Source organism: Brachionichthys hirsutus, unplaced genomic scaffold (assembly GCF_040956055.1).
Source record: "Brachionichthys hirsutus isolate HB-005 unplaced genomic scaffold, CSIRO-AGI_Bhir_v1 contig_428, whole genome shotgun sequence".
NCBI lineage: Eukaryota > Metazoa > Chordata > Actinopteri > Lophiiformes > Brachionichthyidae > Brachionichthys > Brachionichthys hirsutus.
In genome coordinates, this window is record NW_027180616.1 from 47,171 (window position 1) to 66,367 (window position 19,197).

Here is a 19,197-nt window from a genome sequence, read left to right on the forward strand (position 1 = left end):
GCTTGAATTTGACCTTTCAGTGCAGTATTTATTATCTTCTTTAAAGCAGAAGCTTTCTATTGCCAAAAATAGCCTTGTTGGAATAAAAAGCAAAATACCTTGTCAGTTGGAAAATTATTGAGCATAAAATGTGACTTTCAGTGACAAATGTGGGAAATGAAAAAAAATACTTCTTAAAGCAGCATTTCAGTCTGACAATGAAGAGTTTCCATTTGCAGACATCAAATATCAGGTTACAGCCCCACACAGTGACCTTACCTCAAGCAAGACATAATCCCCTGACATGGCAAGCATTGAAATCATCTTCTATTGTCATTAATTCAAAATCCCGCAGCACTGTCATGCTGTGCGGGCAACAATGGCACAACTAATGTGTGTGTTTTTTCCCCCTGTTGTACTTTTCAACGTGAAAAAATTAAAACAGCGGCATTTTGACAATAAAAATGTTGATGCATTTTCCCACAAAGACTTCCAGTGTGAGGCTTTTGGCCACAGTCGTGCTATAATTTCCTTTGCAGGTGGAACAAAAAAAAAAAAAAAGAAAACCTTAGTGATTAATTGAAAGGGGTGGAAAAATAATAAACGGCAAACACCTGGAGCAAGGAAATTTAGGCCAATCATTATCAATCAAACGGTGCGTGAGCAACGAGTAATTCTAATTAATAGGATACGCACGGCGCGTCGTGTAGAAAATGCATGACATGTTATTTAGGAATTGTTATTAGCAAACAAAGTGAATTATCACAGTTGTGACTGTCCGGTGGTCGTTGATGCAGAATAGATGGAGTTGTTGTCCAAGAGGATAACATGTCTGTTGTTGTTTTTATTACACCTCAAGCCATCACAACCTAAACAATCAGCATTAGTCCATCAAAAATGATGTTTTAGCTCGAGGTGTGTGTTTGACATTTAACAGAACAGCCCTTTGCTCAACATTCCTACCTCTCTGCACCTCAAAACCTGACTCCGGAGACCCCAAAAATACTTTTGATGGGAGTGGTTCAAGCTTAATGTTGTTCGAGTGGTGCCGTTCACACCAGAGCGCCGAGGTCACTGCCGCTTCTGGAGGTCATGGCACCGTGCTAGAGCATCCATTGTCAACGGAACCACGCTATATCCCTCGGTTAAATGTTATTCGGTGGAATATCGGTGTCAAAAATCAAATGCCGACTTGCCCACAGGAGCATCTGCTGCAGACATGTCATGCTGAGTTTTACACCAGGGAGTTGCTGAGTATATTTTAGTACATCTCACTTATTCTTTTGCATCTCTTATACATACAGCTCATATAGAGTGGTGCCAACAGAGATGTAAAATGATCTCTATCTTCTCTTTGCTTGTCATACTTTTCATTATCATGTTGCTTTCTTTTTAAGTCATAATCCTTTGGAGACTCCTAGATCTATTCTCTGCCATCATTAGGAAGCTGACATACGTCCAGAGTTCATCCTGCATTCACACAAACGCAGACACACACTCAGCGTCCACGTCTTTCCTCACCAGGTTGCGTTTCCACCTGCGTTCTGCTGATGCAGCTGCTGAAAAATCCTCCACTGCCAAGCAAACTGTTATGATGATACCTCCACAAACCACATTTAGTTTGCCAAATTTTTACCTTTAATCACTGCCTTTCTGCAATGCCAGCAATGAACCCACAGCGGAGAGGTGGAACATACCGAGTGGGGCTGCAGCGATGCATCAGTCGGCACGTTTCTCTTGTTTCTGGTAACAACTGTACGCTGGCCGCAGGATGCCTGAATGGATCGTGGGCTATTGCCAAGGTCAGTGAAAATGTAGAAGGTGAGACGATGTGTTTCTATTTCTCCTCACTCTTCCGTTAACGTGTAATATATTACAACTCAGTTTAGGATCTTGGGTTGAAGACTCCAGTTTTTAATAAATGCCAGATTCCCCATAGATAGCAAAGAAATATCCAGCAGCATGGCAAACACACGATGCTGGACTCTAAGGATGGATAAATTGATGTGCTTCTATACTGGACAACAGTGAACCAAGACTATTGCGATCTTGGAAAAAGTTCATTGCAAAGTAGATTACAGAATAAAGCCTGGATATTAACATAACTGCAATTATGCAGGCACACACCAACAAGCCATGCAGGGAAATTATTCCAGTTGGTTTAACTGCACACACTTTGTTTGAAAGAATTTAATCATGAGGAAAAAAATGAAATCCATTTCATTTTAAATGTCTGCACTCAAACCTGTATTTACAGCCTCTTGTCTCTGAAAAATATGCGATAGTTTTGGGCCTGAATCCAACAACAAAACGGATAAATTGTTGACACGCAGAGATTTGTTTGTTAAATTAGATGATTCATGTGCTTCCTGTTAAAATATTTGACCACTAATCTGGATTTAACCAACATATTTGAATGTGTTCGGCTATCAATCATCTGTAAATTACACCAGTCATGCCTTTTTAAGGTTCTGAGGAGATGCGGCGTAAACAAACCACAATTTTCACAGCCAGAGGAAAAATAGAAACCAATATTATATATATATATATAAAAGACGAGATGTTTTAGGTTGTTTTTTGACAAAATTATAATAAGAAACAACTTTTAGAAAATGCTGTTTTGTGCATTTACAAAATACAAGCAGCATGAAATAATTTGCTATACGAACGTGAAACGGCATGGAGAACAATAGTAAACACATTAATTGGGATGAACACAGAGCAGACTCAGTTCATCTCACTATAAACCATTAGAACCTTACAGTTCACGGGTTCATCCATGTTTCCCTCGGGCCACCTTATGGAGCACATTGACAAGAATGCTTATGTGGAAAGGATGAAGAGGAGAAATCTGTCAGTGATTATCGTTGGCTGGTCATCTTCCTTTTGCAGAAAAACAAGTCGTTATAAGATGCTTTGGATAAACAGATGTTGGCAAGCTGCTCCATAAGCAAAAAAGAACCTCTTCATTAAGACAGTGCATTAACACACCATATGCATGGCATTGAGCAGGCTACATCAAATCAAAATGGGACTCTGATTTCATTATCGCTAACGGATGCATCAGAATGTGTTGTACAGTATAGGCTTAACAGGAAGACTCCATAAATTAGAAACACTAAATAATGACGTCACTCCTTGTCCTCATAGGCCATGCATATATTTTTGATTATTACAAATATTCCTAAACATATGATTAAACTATGCCCATGTTCTTTTATTAAGAGTATAAGAGTATATGTCGTTAATAAGTCACTCGTGTATATACATATATATTTTAATGCATTAGCCCTTTAACTGTTTTTGTTGCATAACGTTGCAAAGAACTGAAAGGTTGTCCTGTAATTTCATGGATTTAAATCAACACCCTTGGGGCCGAAGTGCCACTGAGCAAGTCAGTTTTGCGCTAAAGCTGCAAGCATTTGACTGCTTTGGAACAGCTCAGGTGTCCATCACGTGCGTCGTTGCGCGTTCACGCTGCTTTCCTGGAACAAATGCGGCTCAGGACTGGGACTATTTTTCCTCTCTGAGCAGTGCGGCAGCTTCACCCTGTCGCAAGGAGCTAATTGGAGTGGGACTCATTTAGCAACGCGTCAAAGGGGGACGCGACAACACCGTGTCAGCGCCTCCACAAATCTCCTGCACGGTCTGCGTGTCAGAGAGACCACAACTGATGCAACGGGGGTCACCGTGAGCCGGTAATGCGTCACTATAACGAACCCTCTCCGCACCGGCACTGGGACTGTGATGGCGCGGTGGAGATTAATGTCCCAATCAGTGATGTTGTTAAATAAAAATATAGCAATCCGCGCTCCTGGCAGGATAATCCAAAGACATCCAAGCAAAATTCAGATAAAAAAAAAGAAGACATATTTATATATTTTTGTTTAAAAAGTAGCTATAAATATGTGATTCCATGTCATTCGTATATGGTACCACTGGCATTTGTGAAGACGGATGAACCCTGTTTAGGAGATAAAAGGATACTTGCACCATGTCGCTCCGCGGTCATATTGGGCAACACGCGTGGAAACCCTCAGGCTACAAGTTGGAGGGAGCTTTTAGCAAATAGTTCAGATGTAAAGAAAACGTTCAAGTAATATGTCATAATAATTCAGGATATGTCTGATGATGCGTCAGTCAGATTTAGTCGTGTATTAGTACATGTGTCAATAGAAAGCTCGCGCCAAGGTGGGGAATGTATTACAATTAAATCGGCTGATTTAATGCATTCCGGTTTTAGTATTGTTATTTGTTGCTCTTCTTGCCAAAAAAATAAATAAAAGAAAGAAAGTTACATTTCCAAACATCAAAGGGGCAAAATATCCGTCTCGCGCTGTACTTATCGCCCACGCGTAAAACGTATAAATCATTTTCTGCAATATATATCTGGCTGTTGTATATGCAAACTTCACGGTGCGATGGATTGCTCCATTAGCGCGGTGTCTGGCAATGGAATCGTTTTAATAGCTGCAAATATACGACAGAGTTTCTTGGGGGGCGTTTTTGAAAAGTCATGCGTGCCAATAAACGGAAGTGGCCTTGACTTGAATTTGACCTTTTTGCTTTAACTCAGCAGAAAAGAGGCTGAGGGTTTTTTGACGTGCATCTTATAGGCGTGCATGAAGTTAAACGCCGGAGCTGCTGCTGTGACGCGCGTATACCCCTCCTTTCTGTGATATCTTAGCCGGACACCTAACAGTTAACCCGACTGTAAATCGATTTAGTTCCCACTGAGCAACGCCAACTGGCACATTCATGGCACCTCTTTTTGCTGTAAGTTTAGAAGAAGAAGAAAAGAATCCACCTTTCTGCACATTTACCAGCCGGACAGTTCTATTTACTTTGTCTCTGAAGAGGTAAAGGCTCAAAATGCCAGTAAGAAGAATCCAAACATCCAAATGCTGTCTCCTTTACACAGAAAACAAGTATATCCAAACGTATATCCTGGCTGTATTTGTTATTTGGGTGAATAAAACAGACATTTCAGGACTTTTAAATGCGTAAAAGCAACATGTATTGAAAGGCTGAGCCACCATTCTGTGGGACACTCGGTGCGCAGCTAAGCTGGAGAGTGTCTACCTTGGTAACACAAACGTCAGGCTCGGTTCATGCCCACACAAGTGCTGGTGATAAATATTCATGCTGCTGGCGCCTGCGCTTTCCCGGCGTGTGAGTGTTTGTCATCTCCAAGACTTGAGCGTAAAGACATTTAAAGTGGATGTTTTTCCTGCGCTACAATTTGATTTGGGGTCGCCATCAGAAATATATAGAGAGGCGCGCCGACTCTTTTGAAGAGCATAAGAGTCTCGACACCACTGCAGGTTGACTGAAGCATGAAGGCGGGGATAAAACAGCAACGTCTTTGCTCGTGCTCGGCGTTGGTGCGTTGAATGAGTCGCGTCTGGGCGTTTTGGGGCTAAAATATTGGATTTTTTCCTTTCCTCTCCACTGGAAAATATAAAAGAGGATAATATACTCAAGTGTGTGTCCATAAGGAGGCAATTAACCATCAATCCGTGGAAGTACGTCCCCGTCATTACTAGCACGGGCTGAAATCTTTACCATTCAATGTTTTTTTGTTTCAATTTTGCATGATTAATAAATTGTCTTTGTATTTTCTGTTTGTTTTAAAGGAATAAATAAATATGGCGCACCCCAATCTAGATCCACGCGTGTGCGCTTTTAACATAATTTTTTTTATACTATATGCATATTTCCCCCCTATAAAAGCTGCAAAGTGAATTACCAAACGAATTCACACAGTGCGTCTTTTCTCTATCAGCAAAGCATCAGCACCGGAACCGAGATAGATAGTGTTAAATAGAGTCGAAAAAGTCATTTTATTACCATCCTTCATTTATCTCCAAATTTAATAGTCCGTGAAAAGAAAAGATGAATATTTTTCAATACATTTCATCCAATTCATCTGAAGATGGTGGGAGTCGTGGATGTGTGTGTTTTTTTTTTTTTTTTTTACTGATATAAACTGAGACATGCACGCGCACACACACCTCACGCGCTGCTACTGCGTGTGTATATTCTTTTTAAGATTAAAATGGTTTTCTTTCCGGGTGTGCTCAGCACTTCCGACAAAGCTGCAGACTGACAGATCGTGCGGCTCCGTGCGCACTGGCAGTGTTAACCATGATCACTGGCGGCTGCTGATGTGATCCCTGCCTAATGGGGCGGTCAAGCAAGCTGCAGCCAGGAACAATGAGGGGCCACGTTGACTCCTCAGCACGCCCTAAATCTATGAAATCCGACAAACGCCAGGAAAGGAAATAAATTAGATTTGAAAATTAGATTCCCGAGCAATTAAGTAACGCAAACTATATCCGGCTTACAGAGGAACAACCGCCGTGATTAATCGATTTAATTTGCACATTACTGCAGGGCAAAGTGTTGCATGTTAATTTTAATAAACAGAAGATGCAGAAGAGGGAGTGATATTACGCATTACTGACTGTCAGGGAAGTTGTGCGTAAAACATATCCGCGCGCGCGCACACTAAAGAGTTAAAATTATTTATTCAGCTAGACATGTACTATTTTTCTTTTAAATCCTAATGATGTATTATTGGAGAAAAAAAAAAAAAAATTAGCCGCAGCAAGCTGTTCTATTTCTGGTGCGTAAAAGGAACCCATTAGTTTCACATTGCATTGCTGCAAGAACACCAAAATGAAACCAACAACCTCCAAGTCGTTGTGTTATTGTATTTTTTAATGCTTTCATATAGTACGAAATGTATCCAAACATTTTTTTTTGTAAACTAAAATTTTACATACGAGCGCATTTCTCCATAAATACCGATCATTTCTAACATGTTTACCGGCCCTTTACATGCGGATAAATATGGAAAATTGAGCTACTTACATGTAATAATACTTCCTTTCAGACAAAGCAATTGACAAAGAGTTTTTTTTTTTTTATATTTAACACGTACATAAACAGATTGACACGGAATTTCAGGCTTTCACTACACGATTTATCGACATGACATTAAATAACAACAATGATACATGTGTGCTATACTCAAAACTGGACCTTGGACGAAAATGTTGCACTGAATAGGCTACAAAAGCACATTAATACTAAGAGTCGGTTAGGTCGACGTGTAGACTGTATAGTAATACGGAATAAATTCACATTTGGTTCACAACTATAACATTCCTTTTTTTAATGAAGTCTATTCATCGCAATAGCCTTGAAACCCATCTCATTTCTCCATATATCTAGGGACCACATTTTCACAAATCCCCTTAAGTTGTGATAGAACTATTTACAAAATAAAATATTACATTTTCCCCCAACTTGATGAAATCCGTATATGTACAAAAAAAATGTCAGCCCCCCCCTGCAGATATAGCATGCTTTTTGAGATCTCTTTGGAGAAAGTCTCTCAGTAAAAATAAAGAAATATTGAGGTTGTTGGGGGGGGTTAACGCGGTGGCTGTCCTCGCCTCCTTTTTGTCCTGCTCTCTTTCATTGACATTAAGACAGCCTTTAATTGATCGTGTCGGCCTCTTGTGTTTTCTCAGTCCATGTTTCACTTTATAAAGTCTTTTAATCCAAGCAGTTCTTTTTTTGTTTTATAGTCTCTTTTTCGCTTTCTTTTTTTTTTCTTTTCTTCCAAAAACATTTTACACGTACCATTCATTGAAATTTGACGACAGCGTGCTGTGGCTGGTCGTGTGGTGGACTGCTGAGGCTGCTGCTGGTGAAATGGAGCTGCTGCTCTGGTTCTCTGTTGACGGTGATACTATGGTGGGGGGTGTGGAGGACTCGTACCCCGAACTGGCCGCTGGAGATGGCTGCGGTCCCGGATTGGTGGATTCGTGAACCTTCATTTAAAAAGAAAAACAATTCTGAAAAAGAATCTTGCAACGAATTCAAGCCTTGATTTAAAAAAAAAAAAATGTTTTAAATGCAAATAAACAAAAATGAGAATCGAAAGAAAACACGAGCTGTTTGCAAAAATCTTTAAACAAAACACATCTAAATTATTATTATTTTAATCTCATTTATCAGTTTAAAGAATTGAAACAAAGCAAACACACTCGTATTTATTTCTACAATAAAAACACATTCAATCTTTTTTTTGTTAATTCTAATATCCAATCTCAACGAGCCACACAAAACCGCACATTTTCATCTTTCATCTGAGAAAACGGGAAGAAATAAAAGCCATTTTACCTTCATGTGTTTTCGCAGGGAGCTGGGGTGTGTGTAGGACTTGTCGCACATTTTGCAGAGGTAGGGCTTGTCCGACGTGTGGACGTGCATGTGTTTCTTGCGGTCACTGCTGTTTGCAAACCGCCTGTCGCAGCCTTCATACTCACACTTAAAAGGCTTCTCACCTATAAAGACAGAAACACACACAAAGTTTAATATTGGATTCAAACATCCAATTCTCCACACGAGTCTGTTTTCCAACATTTTTCCAAACCTGATAATAAAGAATAATTTAAATAAAAAATAAATCCTTTATTCTGCTATTTTTGAGGAAAAACAAGATGCAGTTTGGCTACAGATGAATTCGAGACAACCGCCCAGGAAGATAATTAATTCCGTTTTATAATTAAATGTTAATATGCGTTACAAATGTAATATAAAAAAATAAACATATTAAATATTTTCTGTTGACAACTGCACTGAATCACATGCCGGGGAGGAGAGTCCAGCTGCCTCATAAATAATAATCCGGATCGCATGCATGCATATTTTTTTGGCAGGGACTTTCTCTGCGTGAATTTGGAATATTAAAAAAAACAAACGCTCCGTCTGGTGCGGATCTTACCGGTGTGAGTCCTTTTGTGAATTTTTAGATTTTCTGATCGAGCGAACACTTTGCCACAGCCGGGGAAGGGACACGGAAAGGGCTTTTCTCCCGTGTGTACTCTGATATGATTCACAAGTTTGTATTTGGCTTTGAATGGCTTCCCTTCTCTGGAGCAGTCCTCCCACACGCAGACGTGGTGCGTCTGCTCCGGCCCGCCGACGTGCTCCACCGTCAGGTGGGTCACGAGCTCGTGCATGGTGCTGAAAGTTTTGTTGCACGGCTTTTTGGGATTCGCCAGCTGATCCGGCTCGACCCACTTGCAGATGAGCTCTTGCTTGATCGGCTGCCTCATGTATCGAAAGAAGGCCCCCGCTCCGTGGTGCGCGGCCATATTCATGTTCATAGGGCCGTAGCCGTGCAACTGGGTCGAAGCGTAGTGGTCGGAGCGCGGGCTCGCAACGTGGCCGTACTGCTCGGCCCGTCCGTACATGTCCCCCGAGAAGCCCAGCCGCATCTGGCTGTTGACCACGTTGGAAGACGCGTGGGTCGCCGCAGCTTGCTCGTGAAGCCCTGGGAAGAGCAGGTGACCCGCCGCATCCGAGTGTCCGTGTGGCCCCGCGAAGCTCCCGGAGGCGAACAAACTGTGCTGCGCTCCGGTGGCGTCCCCGAATCCCCGATTTCTGAAGAGAAAGTCCCTGGTGGAGTTGAAAGCGGCCGTGGAGTAAGAGCCAACGTGCGTCGGGTGGTGGTGGTGGTGGTGGTGTCCCAGGGCGGCCGCCGCGTAGCCGGGCGTCTGGGAGGAAAACGCCGTTTGTCCGGAGCCAATGTCGTGGGAGCTGTGGTTTATTTTGAAGGCGCCCATCCCGTCGGCGAACGGATTTATCCCCAACGCCACTTCTCTCTCCGTGACTTCGCCTGTTGAGTGATGCCGCGAGGAGCCGAAAGTAGTGACTCCGATGGTCGGATACTGCGGTCCCGCGTCCAAGAGCATCTTCAGTCTAGACTCGCCGAGACGACTGAGAGCAGAAATCAGAAAAACACGCACAGATATTCTCCCCCCCCCTCTCTCTCTCCCTCTCTGCCCCTCTCTCTGTCTGTTGGATCTCACTCGACTGAGCAAACTCTCAAATTCACAGATTTTCCTGTTTACTTTTTTTTTAAGACGCGAGGAATTCCCTTATACCGCTCAGCCGACGCGCACGCAGAATCATGGATATATACATGCACTATTTAGTCTTTTGCGGTTTATCTTCCTGTGGCGCAACTTTCACCTCCTCAGTCAGGCGGTGAGCTCCAGACTGATAGTCGCAATCATTCCTGCAGATAAATGAATTGAAAAGACAACACAGTCCAGCCCTGATGAATGGGGAAGGAGGAGGGGGGTTGGGGTCACGTGGCTGCGCAGCTGCGCTCTCATTGGCGGAGCCCCCTTTCACCCCAATAAAAATCCGCTCACCAAATAACAATTGAAGACGCAGGGCCCACACTTCTATTGGCCTCTTTGCCTCATCAATCCCAGATATTGTGAGATTGCTGACTTTGAATTTGGTTAAAGGGCTGAATAACATGGGGGGGGGGGGGGGGGCACAATTAGACAACCGACCTTGTTGAAAGCCAAAACGCACGTTTTTGCGCCCGCGTAACCGTTTATAAATGCAAATGTCTTCTTGTGTCTTTGTTAACCTGATTCTGTTGACGAAATAAAAACATCTGGGGGGGGGGGTAATTGTCGATATTTTATTTTGCACCATTAAGCACACTTATAAACGTTTTCTATCTATTCATCTATAATCCGTGTGTCTGACAGGAGCTCGTTCAAAAAAACGAAATGGATTTATAGACTGGGCTGCGCGCGGTGCGTGCCCGATGCGTGCACGCGTGCCTGCAGGTCCACGCACGCGGGACGACCTTACCGCTTTTCTCGGCATGCATAGGAACGCCTCAAGTTATGGTATGAAGTCATCACTCCCTTTAAATGGCGGTTATTATCAACTCATCGGTTTCATCCACGTAACGTTCCGTTGTCTGGCTGAAGCAGCGCGCCCGTTTAACAGCTCTGGATCCTTTTGAACGTCCACTGGAACTCACAACGGTGCAACATCTGGGCTTTAGATTCCCCACATCATGCACGCGCTCCCGAGCAGCACCCCCACGTTCATAAAGGTTACCTTCAATACATAAAGGCCAGTATTTAACTTGGGATACACTAAAATGTATCCATCAATGTTTGACTGCTGCTCCTTTTTTTTTTTCCTGCAGCTTTTGTGTTAAACGTTGTGGGTTGTTGAAGTTATCAAGTGGGATTTGCGGCGCTCTCCGCAGGAACCTGCGGCTGCTGGAGTTCAAAGCCACACACACACACACACACACACACAGAGAGACGCTGCCCATGCATGCGAATCAGTAAATGTCTTCTTGACCCTTGGGCTAGTTTCTGGAAGACGTTCTCCATGCAGGCCTCATGTCTTGGGAGACCGAGGCAACAGGCACGTTTAGTCATTCTCATCTTTACAAGTAGACCTGCATGCAACGTGGTTCAATATTTCAGCTTGCTTGCTCCTCTGCTGTGCAAAATTTGTCTTCATGCATCCAAGAGGAGTCCGAAGTAAAAGGTCAATAACCGTTTAGTGTCATGATCCAAGTGTGCTGGAGTCAGGATGTAAAATGGTTACTATTCGGAATTTACAATGAAAGCTACTAAGTCAAAGCAGCGTTTTATGAGACACTCTGCAATATTCCACTGGTCGTGGGACCTTCCGAGAGTGACTGTATGCACAACTCGGACCAGAAATAGCACTTTAGGCATTCATTAAAAAAAAAATTTTTTGTTGCTGTGATGCATCTGAAGGCTGCAGCTGTGAGCCACATGCACCCTGTGCGTAATGGCCATTTAATAAACATATTTCGGACCCGTCAAGACTCAATTTCTAACGTGCTGTTTGTGACGCAACGATTTTGACAGCTCAATTCACAGAAACTTCCAAATGAGTATTGATTTTTTTTTTGCCCCCCCCCCCCTCGTGAAATACGAGAAAGGTGAGCGAGTGTCTTGTTATCAAACAGATCTTGAATATTTTTTAAATATGCATTCAATGTGCACGATTTAGCGGCAGACGAGCCGATGGAGCATTTAATGCTGTTTGCCATGTTAGAGTCGAAATGATGTATTTTCACAATAAAGTTAAATAACAAATGCAGTAGTCAGAGCTCCATGTGACTTTTAGGAGATTTAGTAACTATTTTTTTTTGTTAGCAACTACAAAGAACCCTGTCATCACACAAGAAGTTGAAAAAAACAACCTTTAAATAATAAAGTACATATTTAAATATTATAGCATTATATGTTAAGATAAAAATAATTAGTGGGAAAAATGTTAACTTTTGTTTGCTGCAGGTCACACTACTCATGGACTATAATCCGACAACCAAACACTTTTTGACATTTCGGTGTTTTTAAATACTCATCTATCGGTTGATTGCTCGAAATGAGCAATTCCATTTAATTAATGTTCAGCTGATGTGGTGAATAATTTGTTCGACATGTTGTTCCACATATTTCTTTTAAGATTTCAAACAAAAATTACACAATTAACTCTCTGATAACGTCCTATACTAGGTAATATATAGTAATCGATATACTTACAGTAGGTTTTATTTTTGAATACGGCGCCTCCTCTTGTGACCCCCCCATCTGTTCCCGTCCCGGGTCTAAAGCAAAATTACCCCGGATCATAACAACAGGTCCTGTCCATTACATTTTTTTTTTCTTTCTTCGGGACAATGGCTGCAGCTCGCCTCGCACTGACCCAGGCGGATCCCTCCAAGTCGAGCACGGAGTCGAGACTGGAGCTGTCGCGCTCACCGAAAGTCGAACAACGGGATTTTTAAAAAATGGTTATTTGTCGAGTCGCGCATTGAGGGTACGTAATCCGGACAATTATAAACTGCACGCGGAGTTCTCCTTGGTTAGACCGACAAGTTTTTCTCCGCCGACTCCGATATTTTCAGTGCGTAAAACTGTGCACAATATGCGCGTAAAAGTTGTCTTTCTTACGTTACGGGGCAAACTGAAGATATTACTGCGTTATTCATCATCCGTACAACATTTATAGTGACGATGTACATACTATTGCGAGGCAGTCTGTTTTATAAATCAGTTTCAAAGAGAAGGAATCGTTTTTTCATCGCCTTTGTTCGCTGCGAAAAGAAGAGCGAAATCTGGATAAACATTTTAGGATTTTATTCTACAATAACCTTTGCATAACAACTATTTTTTTTCTCAAGCGTTGCCTGAGGGCACTGCGCATGCGCACCGACTGCTCGCTGTCACTAAGACATTTTTCTTCACGCTGGAAACTGTCACTGGTGACGTCAATCACCGAGCTCTGGACCAATTAGAGCGCAGGGTGATTGTTTAGCTCCACGGGCTGCAGCGCCTACCGTGGATCTCTATTCAGTATCAAAGCGTCCTGCTGCTGCCTCTCATCCGAATGGGATTCCATGCAGTCTGCAGATAGACTTAACTTTATAAAGTCTTCTCTTTTTTTTCCCAGCATTTTTCATTGCGATTAAAATATATTTGTCATCATCATTATTATTTTTTTTGCCCTGCTGTCAAGTTATTCCAAAATTAGGAAGTAATGAGCGTGGATGCATTGGGAAACCCCGTCATGGACCCTACGTTCTCCAAACGGAACACGGCGCTGAGATTAGTTGACTTGGCAGGGGCTCACCACCATCACCATCATCACCACCATACCCCTCAGAGCGTGACAGGCTTCCCGGGGTTCAGCAGCCATCCACACTCAATGGCTCACTCGCACCCTGGGGAGATTACTGCGGAACCCCGCCTGGGGCCGAGTCCATTCGGTCCAGAACACATGGGGCACTCCGCGGCCCTCAAAATCAGCCCAGCCCATCATTATCCCCGCCACCATCACCACCACCACCACAATCATCACATGGCAGGCCACAGCGAAGTGGTCTCCAGTCAAACGGGAGCTTTCGGCCCGGTCCAAGCGGCATCGGCCCCCTATTCCATGTCTCACGCGGCCCAGGCTTTATCCGCAGGTAGGGACTTCCTCATCCGGAGAGATCTGACAGCTCAAGCCATGCCAATGCTGACTGACCAGCCTGCTGGTTCAGCGTCTCACCACGGAATGTTTGTCTCAACAACAGGTAGCTATCCCGGACACTATGCGCATCACCCGGACACCGGGAACCGCAGCATCTTCTCCGGACTCCATCACGACCAGCCTTCCGGCGGATCACCGGGTGGCCAAGCGTTGAATGGACAAATAAGGTTAGGACTACCTGGAGAAATGTACGTGAGGTCTGATCACTCCAGGGCTGATCCGTTCTCCGCCTCGTCTTTGCATGGCTACGGTGGTCTGAATCTGAACATGAATCTGAGCGCGCACCACCACCACCACCACGGAGCCGGTGCCTTTTTCCGCTACATGAGGCAGCCGATAAAGCAAGAGCTGATCTGCAAGTGGCTGGAGCCGGAGCTCCCGCCGAAGAAACTTTGCTCCAAAACTTACAGCACCATGCACGAGCTCGTTACGCATGTGACCGTCGAGCACGTCGGCGGACCAGAGCAGGCGAATCATATATGTTTTTGGGAAGAGTGTCCGAGGGAAGGGAAACCATTTAAAGCCAAGTACAAGCTTGTGAATCACATTCGAGTGCACACCGGGGAGAAGCCGTTTCCGTGCCCGTTCCCCGGCTGCGGGAAAGTGTTCGCAAGATCCGAGAACCTTAAGATTCACAAAAGGACGCACACAGGTCAGTAGCCATATATTCCCCTCATAGGAGAACAACTAGATCTATAGCCTAAAATGAATGCATGATTAATTTAACACGAAGTGATATTTTTTACATAATTTTCAGGCATGTTTTTAACTAGCTTTAAATCCATTTTATATGATTTTACGCACTTAAATATTAACCACGACCAGCACGCAGCTACCTCATTGTTATAGGAGTTGCATCGCAAGTTTTTACCAAGGTTGGGGGGGCTCTATATGGTACAGCTCACTCAGGCGTTTGACGGTACAACCTCTTGTTTACACCACAGCACAAAGACATGGGGGCTCCACGTCAGATCTTGTCCATGTGGATTAGTGCATGCCACACATGACTGGCAGTAAAGTTGGGAACGTGTATCTTCTCGTTTAGTGTAACTGATATGATGATAAGTGGTGATGATGCAATGATTTGTATTATCCATGTCATTTATTTATTGTATTAACTGCTTAATAATAATAATAATAATCATAATAATAATAATACTGGAGTGTTATTGCATGGCTATGTTTAAATCTACAGAGTAGGGAATGCATTTATGGGCATGTTTTGTGCTTTACAAAATGTAAATAGGAACATTTACTTTATTTTTAGTGACGACATGCACGCAGGGATTACATTATTTGTGGAATGAGCTCCCTGCGGACTCTGTAGCCAAAGCAACAAGTTGACAACTAGTAGACAAGTTAAAAAATAATCCACCAACAGGTTGTCAGAGCCGACCGCGTCGGAAATGACTGCAGGACGGAGCATGTGATTTTTGGTTTTGGAGCGTTTGACCGTGCAACATGGCTTCTCCGTGACCCGCAGAGAGGAGTCAGTGACGAGTGGAATAAAAAAAAAATGTCGAGTCAGACTTTTTGGTGGCGTGGCAATCCCCCCCTCCCCCCTCTGTTCAATTTCTGCGCGCTATGTATTATTCATATCATTTGCTCACGTTACCTAAAGTACAAATCGGTTAAATGATTTCTGTGTGTTGACTCCCAAGGGGCCTGGTCTTTGGGATCGTGTTTAAAACCTATCCGAAAGTGTGGTTATAACTGGGGCTGCCCCTGGGGGGTTTGTTCCTCAACCGTTTCTTGTACTACACTAATATCCTTGATTGGCTCTCTCAACCCAACAGCTGAAGGTCAAATTGATATTCAACCCGCAAGTGTAATTAGACAGAGGCAATTACATATTCTCAAAAGCCTTAATCGGAGGACAGAAATCAGCAGTGGATGAGTCCCGTGTAATTTATTCCGTTTTTTTTTTTTTTGCGTTGTCATAATCAGGTATATTTTGTATTTTTAAGACGCAAAAGACGCGGTCCATAAGCACGGATTCCAGCAGCTATAAGCAGGCTGCCGTTAGCTCCCAGTGGGTGAAGCCTGGCTGTGGGGATACTTGGATCAATCATGGCTTTCAGTTGGTTTTAGGCCTTCTATGTCTCTGCTCGTGGATTGTCTGTTTATGCCTTGATGCACGCAGACGCCACGTACAGGCGCAGGACATGTCTTCTAATGTCTAACGTCTTCTTCCTGTTCTGTTCCATTTTTCGTTACTTCTTCTCTCTGTCTTCTTTTTCTCTTTTTACACTTATTTGTTACTTATTGCTTAGTTTTTCGATGCCTGTGTATAGATAGATAGATAGATAGATAGATAGATAGATAGATAGATAGATAGATAGATAGATAGATAGATAGATAGATAGATAGATAGATAGATAGATAGATAGATAGATAGATAGATATAGATAAATAGATAGATATTTTTTCATTTTTATTGATGGATTTTAATTTTTGTCATTATCGATGTTAACAGGTGAGAAGCCCTTCAAATGTGAGTTTGATGGCTGCGACAGACGGTTTGCCAACAGCAGTGACCGGAAGAAGCACTCCCACGTCCACACCAGCGATAAGCCCTACAACTGCAAAGTGAGAGGCTGCGACAAATCCTACACACACCCCAGCTCATTGAGGAAACACATGAAGGTGCACTGCAAGTCCCCCCCGCCCAGCTCGGGCTACGAGTCGTCCACGACCTCCCTGGTGTCCCCCTCCTCGGACTTGGGCCGGGAGCCAGCAGGCTCCTCGGTGCTGTCGGAGTCGGTGGGAGCCTCGCAGCCGGCCAATTTAAGCGAATGGTACGTGTGTCACAGTTCAGGTGCCAGCGGCACCCAAACGCCGCCCAGCGGGCCCTCCACGCCCGACCCAACAGACGAGGCACCTTACAGAAACCCAGAACCGAGGGACGCGTTTTAACCCTATATCTGACTCAAGAAGACGGGGACACATTTTCAAAAGCCGAACTATTCAAAGTGGTTTGGCTTTGGTGCCTATACGCCTGTGAAGACCCCCCCCATCCTCCCCCTTTCGGCTGAGCCACGCAACAGACACCCAGAGCCAATATTTTAACCACACTGAAAGAAAATGTGCAAACCTTAAAGACGTGATAATTATCGTGCACGTTAAAATCATATTTTTTTTTCAAACCTCAGCGATTCAGATTCGTTGGCTCGGTGCCCGCACACAGGCCCTGACGGCCCGCTGCTCCACGTGTGGACAGAGTCGTGTAAACCCGTTGGACTATGTGGTGCAGTGTTTGTCGGCTGTAGGCATGTTGCTGTAAAGTTCTTTTGTAAATTCGATTTTGATTTCAATATGTTTGTATTTATTTTTCAATCTAATCTCGAAGGATTTTGTATTTTCGAACCAAAGTGCATGTTTCAATGAGGTCAAAATGTACATTTGTAATTTTTTCTTTGTAAATTTCGATGTGTTGATGTCGATCGTTTTGTAAGGGTCTGTCTCAAAGCAGGTTATATCGATTGTAGCAGTTATTTGTACATTTTATTTTGATAGCATTTTTTTCATGTGCAGAAAGTCAACAATCGAACTGTTTAATTACTATTTGATATGTGAATGGTAATTCTAGATGTTTTATCAACGTGGACATTTTGTGCTTTTTGTATCATCGTTGTTTTTTTTTTTGCCTTTTTTGAATATCTGGAATCGAGCAGCTCTCAACACGCGTACCGAATTGCCTTGTAATTTGAGTGTATTTTGAATAAACCTTGTAAAATGAAAACACAACTGACCCTTTTGGGTTTATGTGAAAATTGAATTTTAAAATTAGTCACCTTTCTGAATAATAAACAAGTGCAAATTTTCTATTTTTTTCTCGTGTGTCTTAAAAAAACATTTCCATTGAATTTGTTTTGCCTCTTTTTAACACAGTAAAAATAAACACGCGTCTACTTTTTTATATTCAGAAAAATATTATAAAATAAAAATGACATGAATTAAATATGGAATTTTCTGAAGTGTCTCTCCGTGAAATGAGACAACTTAAACTGTGTTCCACTTGTGTTAAAGTCTCACTGCCTGAGCTGCAGCTTTGGTTTTCATGCAGACGCCATGATGAAGGGCTACAATATTCACACTTCAAAGGGCATTTCGCATAAAGAACCTTTTTTTTTCCACGACGGTGAATCCTCATGGTGAATTAAGATTTCTAAAGCAATAGCCAAGTCAAACTCAAATGATATGGGGCCAAGTCCGAGGACTCAGAATGCCCGCTCTAAAGAATGTAATATTTGCTTCCCATGGGGTCGGAAACGGTAATCTGTGTCCTTTTATACCGCAGACGAGGGCAGAATAAAGAAGAGAAAAATATATTCTTTTGCTCCGGGCCTACTTTACGACAATCAAAGGAGAAGCCGCGCCGGAACGCACGTTGTGCCACACAATGATAGACTTGCATTGCAAGAGTGTCGAGCTGCTTAACCGTAATCATAATGTAGGCTTTTATACATGAAATGAGTAAATCCATAAAAGCGCCTTAATGATAGCTGAACATGTTGCTGAAAGAAGTAAAACAAAATCAAAAGTGTTGAAGGAAACGGAGTGGAAACATGAAGTCGACCAAAATGCTTTGTTGTACACTGGGAAAAACTCTTATTTTTATTTTTTATTTTTTTGGCGGAGGAGTACATTTTCTTTCCATGTCATGTTTGAGGCATGAAGTGGGTGGAAACGACGGAGCTGCAGCAAATACGTGTCTAGAACTTGGTTAAGTGCATGCATGAGGTCCGACTAAACACTAAACCAGTCAAATAGAGATGATTTGGCACCACCTCTTATGCGTAAGGACAAAAAAAATAAAATAATAACAAAGATAGTTGGATCTCAATTGAAAGTGGGAGCCTTTGAAGTGGAAGTTCATATCAGAGGGATTCTTCTAGGTCGTCTGAACGACGTTGATGACACGGAAAGCCTTTTGTCACCGATTTGTTGGGCTCCTCTCCATTGGGCTCGGCTCTATTGGGACGTCTAAAGCTTTTCGTTCCAGTCGTCAAAATGGACAAGAACTAACTGAGTCGCGTAAAAACATTTTCCATTCAGCGCTCAGAGTGAAGGATCGGCTACATTTTAGGGGGTTGTTCCACTTGAAGAAAGGAGAGAGTTAAGGCGTGCAGGCAACTTGGGATTTTAGGCCAACACTTGTGAGAAAATTCTGATTTTGACAAGATAGAAGGATTCATTAAGAAACTGTGAAATAACAGGAAATCACGCTGCACAGCAAATAAAGAAAAAAATATTTCCTCCCCGTGTCACATTCACTGAACTGTTTCCACCACGGCAGAC

At 42.9% G+C, this 19,197-nt stretch overlaps 2 protein-coding genes across 2 annotated transcripts; one reads left to right on the forward strand and one right to left on the reverse strand.

Moving 5' to 3' along the window:
* Positions 1–7,465: 7,465 nt before the first annotated feature.
* LOC137916184 (zinc finger protein ZIC 1) lies at positions 7,466–9,752 on the reverse strand. The gene is made up of 3 exons (XM_068759264.1): positions 8,780–9,752; positions 8,176–8,339; positions 7,466–7,823 (listed from the first exon to the last, which is right to left on the reverse strand). Exons 1-3 carry the CDS (start codon positions 9,750–9,752, stop codon positions 7,623–7,625), a joined length of 1,338 nt encoding a protein of 445 aa, XP_068615365.1. The 3' UTR covers positions 7,466–7,622.
* A 3,649-nt stretch (positions 9,753–13,401) lies between these two features.
* Positions 13,402–16,812, forward strand: LOC137916185 (zinc finger protein ZIC 4-like). Its single transcript, XM_068759265.1, has 2 exons — positions 13,402–14,548; positions 16,373–16,812. Exons 1-2 carry the CDS (start codon positions 13,402–13,404, stop codon positions 16,810–16,812), a joined length of 1,587 nt encoding a protein of 528 aa, XP_068615366.1.
* The last annotated feature ends 2,385 nt before the right edge of the window (positions 16,813–19,197 follow it).

Bases quoted from the DNA above. Each gene is read 5' to 3' on its own strand.
- LOC137916184 (XM_068759264.1), bottom strand. From the start codon at position 9,752: ATGCTCTTGGACGCGGGACCGCAGTATCCGACCATCGGAGTCACTACT. The intron at 8,340-8,779 runs GTAAGATCCGCA...CTGTCTTTATAG, and splicing joins TCACAAAAGGACTCACACCG to GTGAGAAGCCTTTTAAGTGT. The intron at 7,824-8,175 runs GTAAAATGGCTT...TTTTAAATGAAG, and splicing joins CCCTGCGAAAACACATGAAG to GTTCACGAATCCACCAATCC.
- LOC137916185 (XM_068759265.1), top strand. From the start codon at position 13,402: ATGAGCGTGGATGCATTGGGAAACCCCGTCATGGACCCTACGTTCTCC. The intron at 14,549-16,372 runs GTCAGTAGCCAT...CGATGTTAACAG, and splicing joins TCACAAAAGGACGCACACAG to GTGAGAAGCCCTTCAAATGT.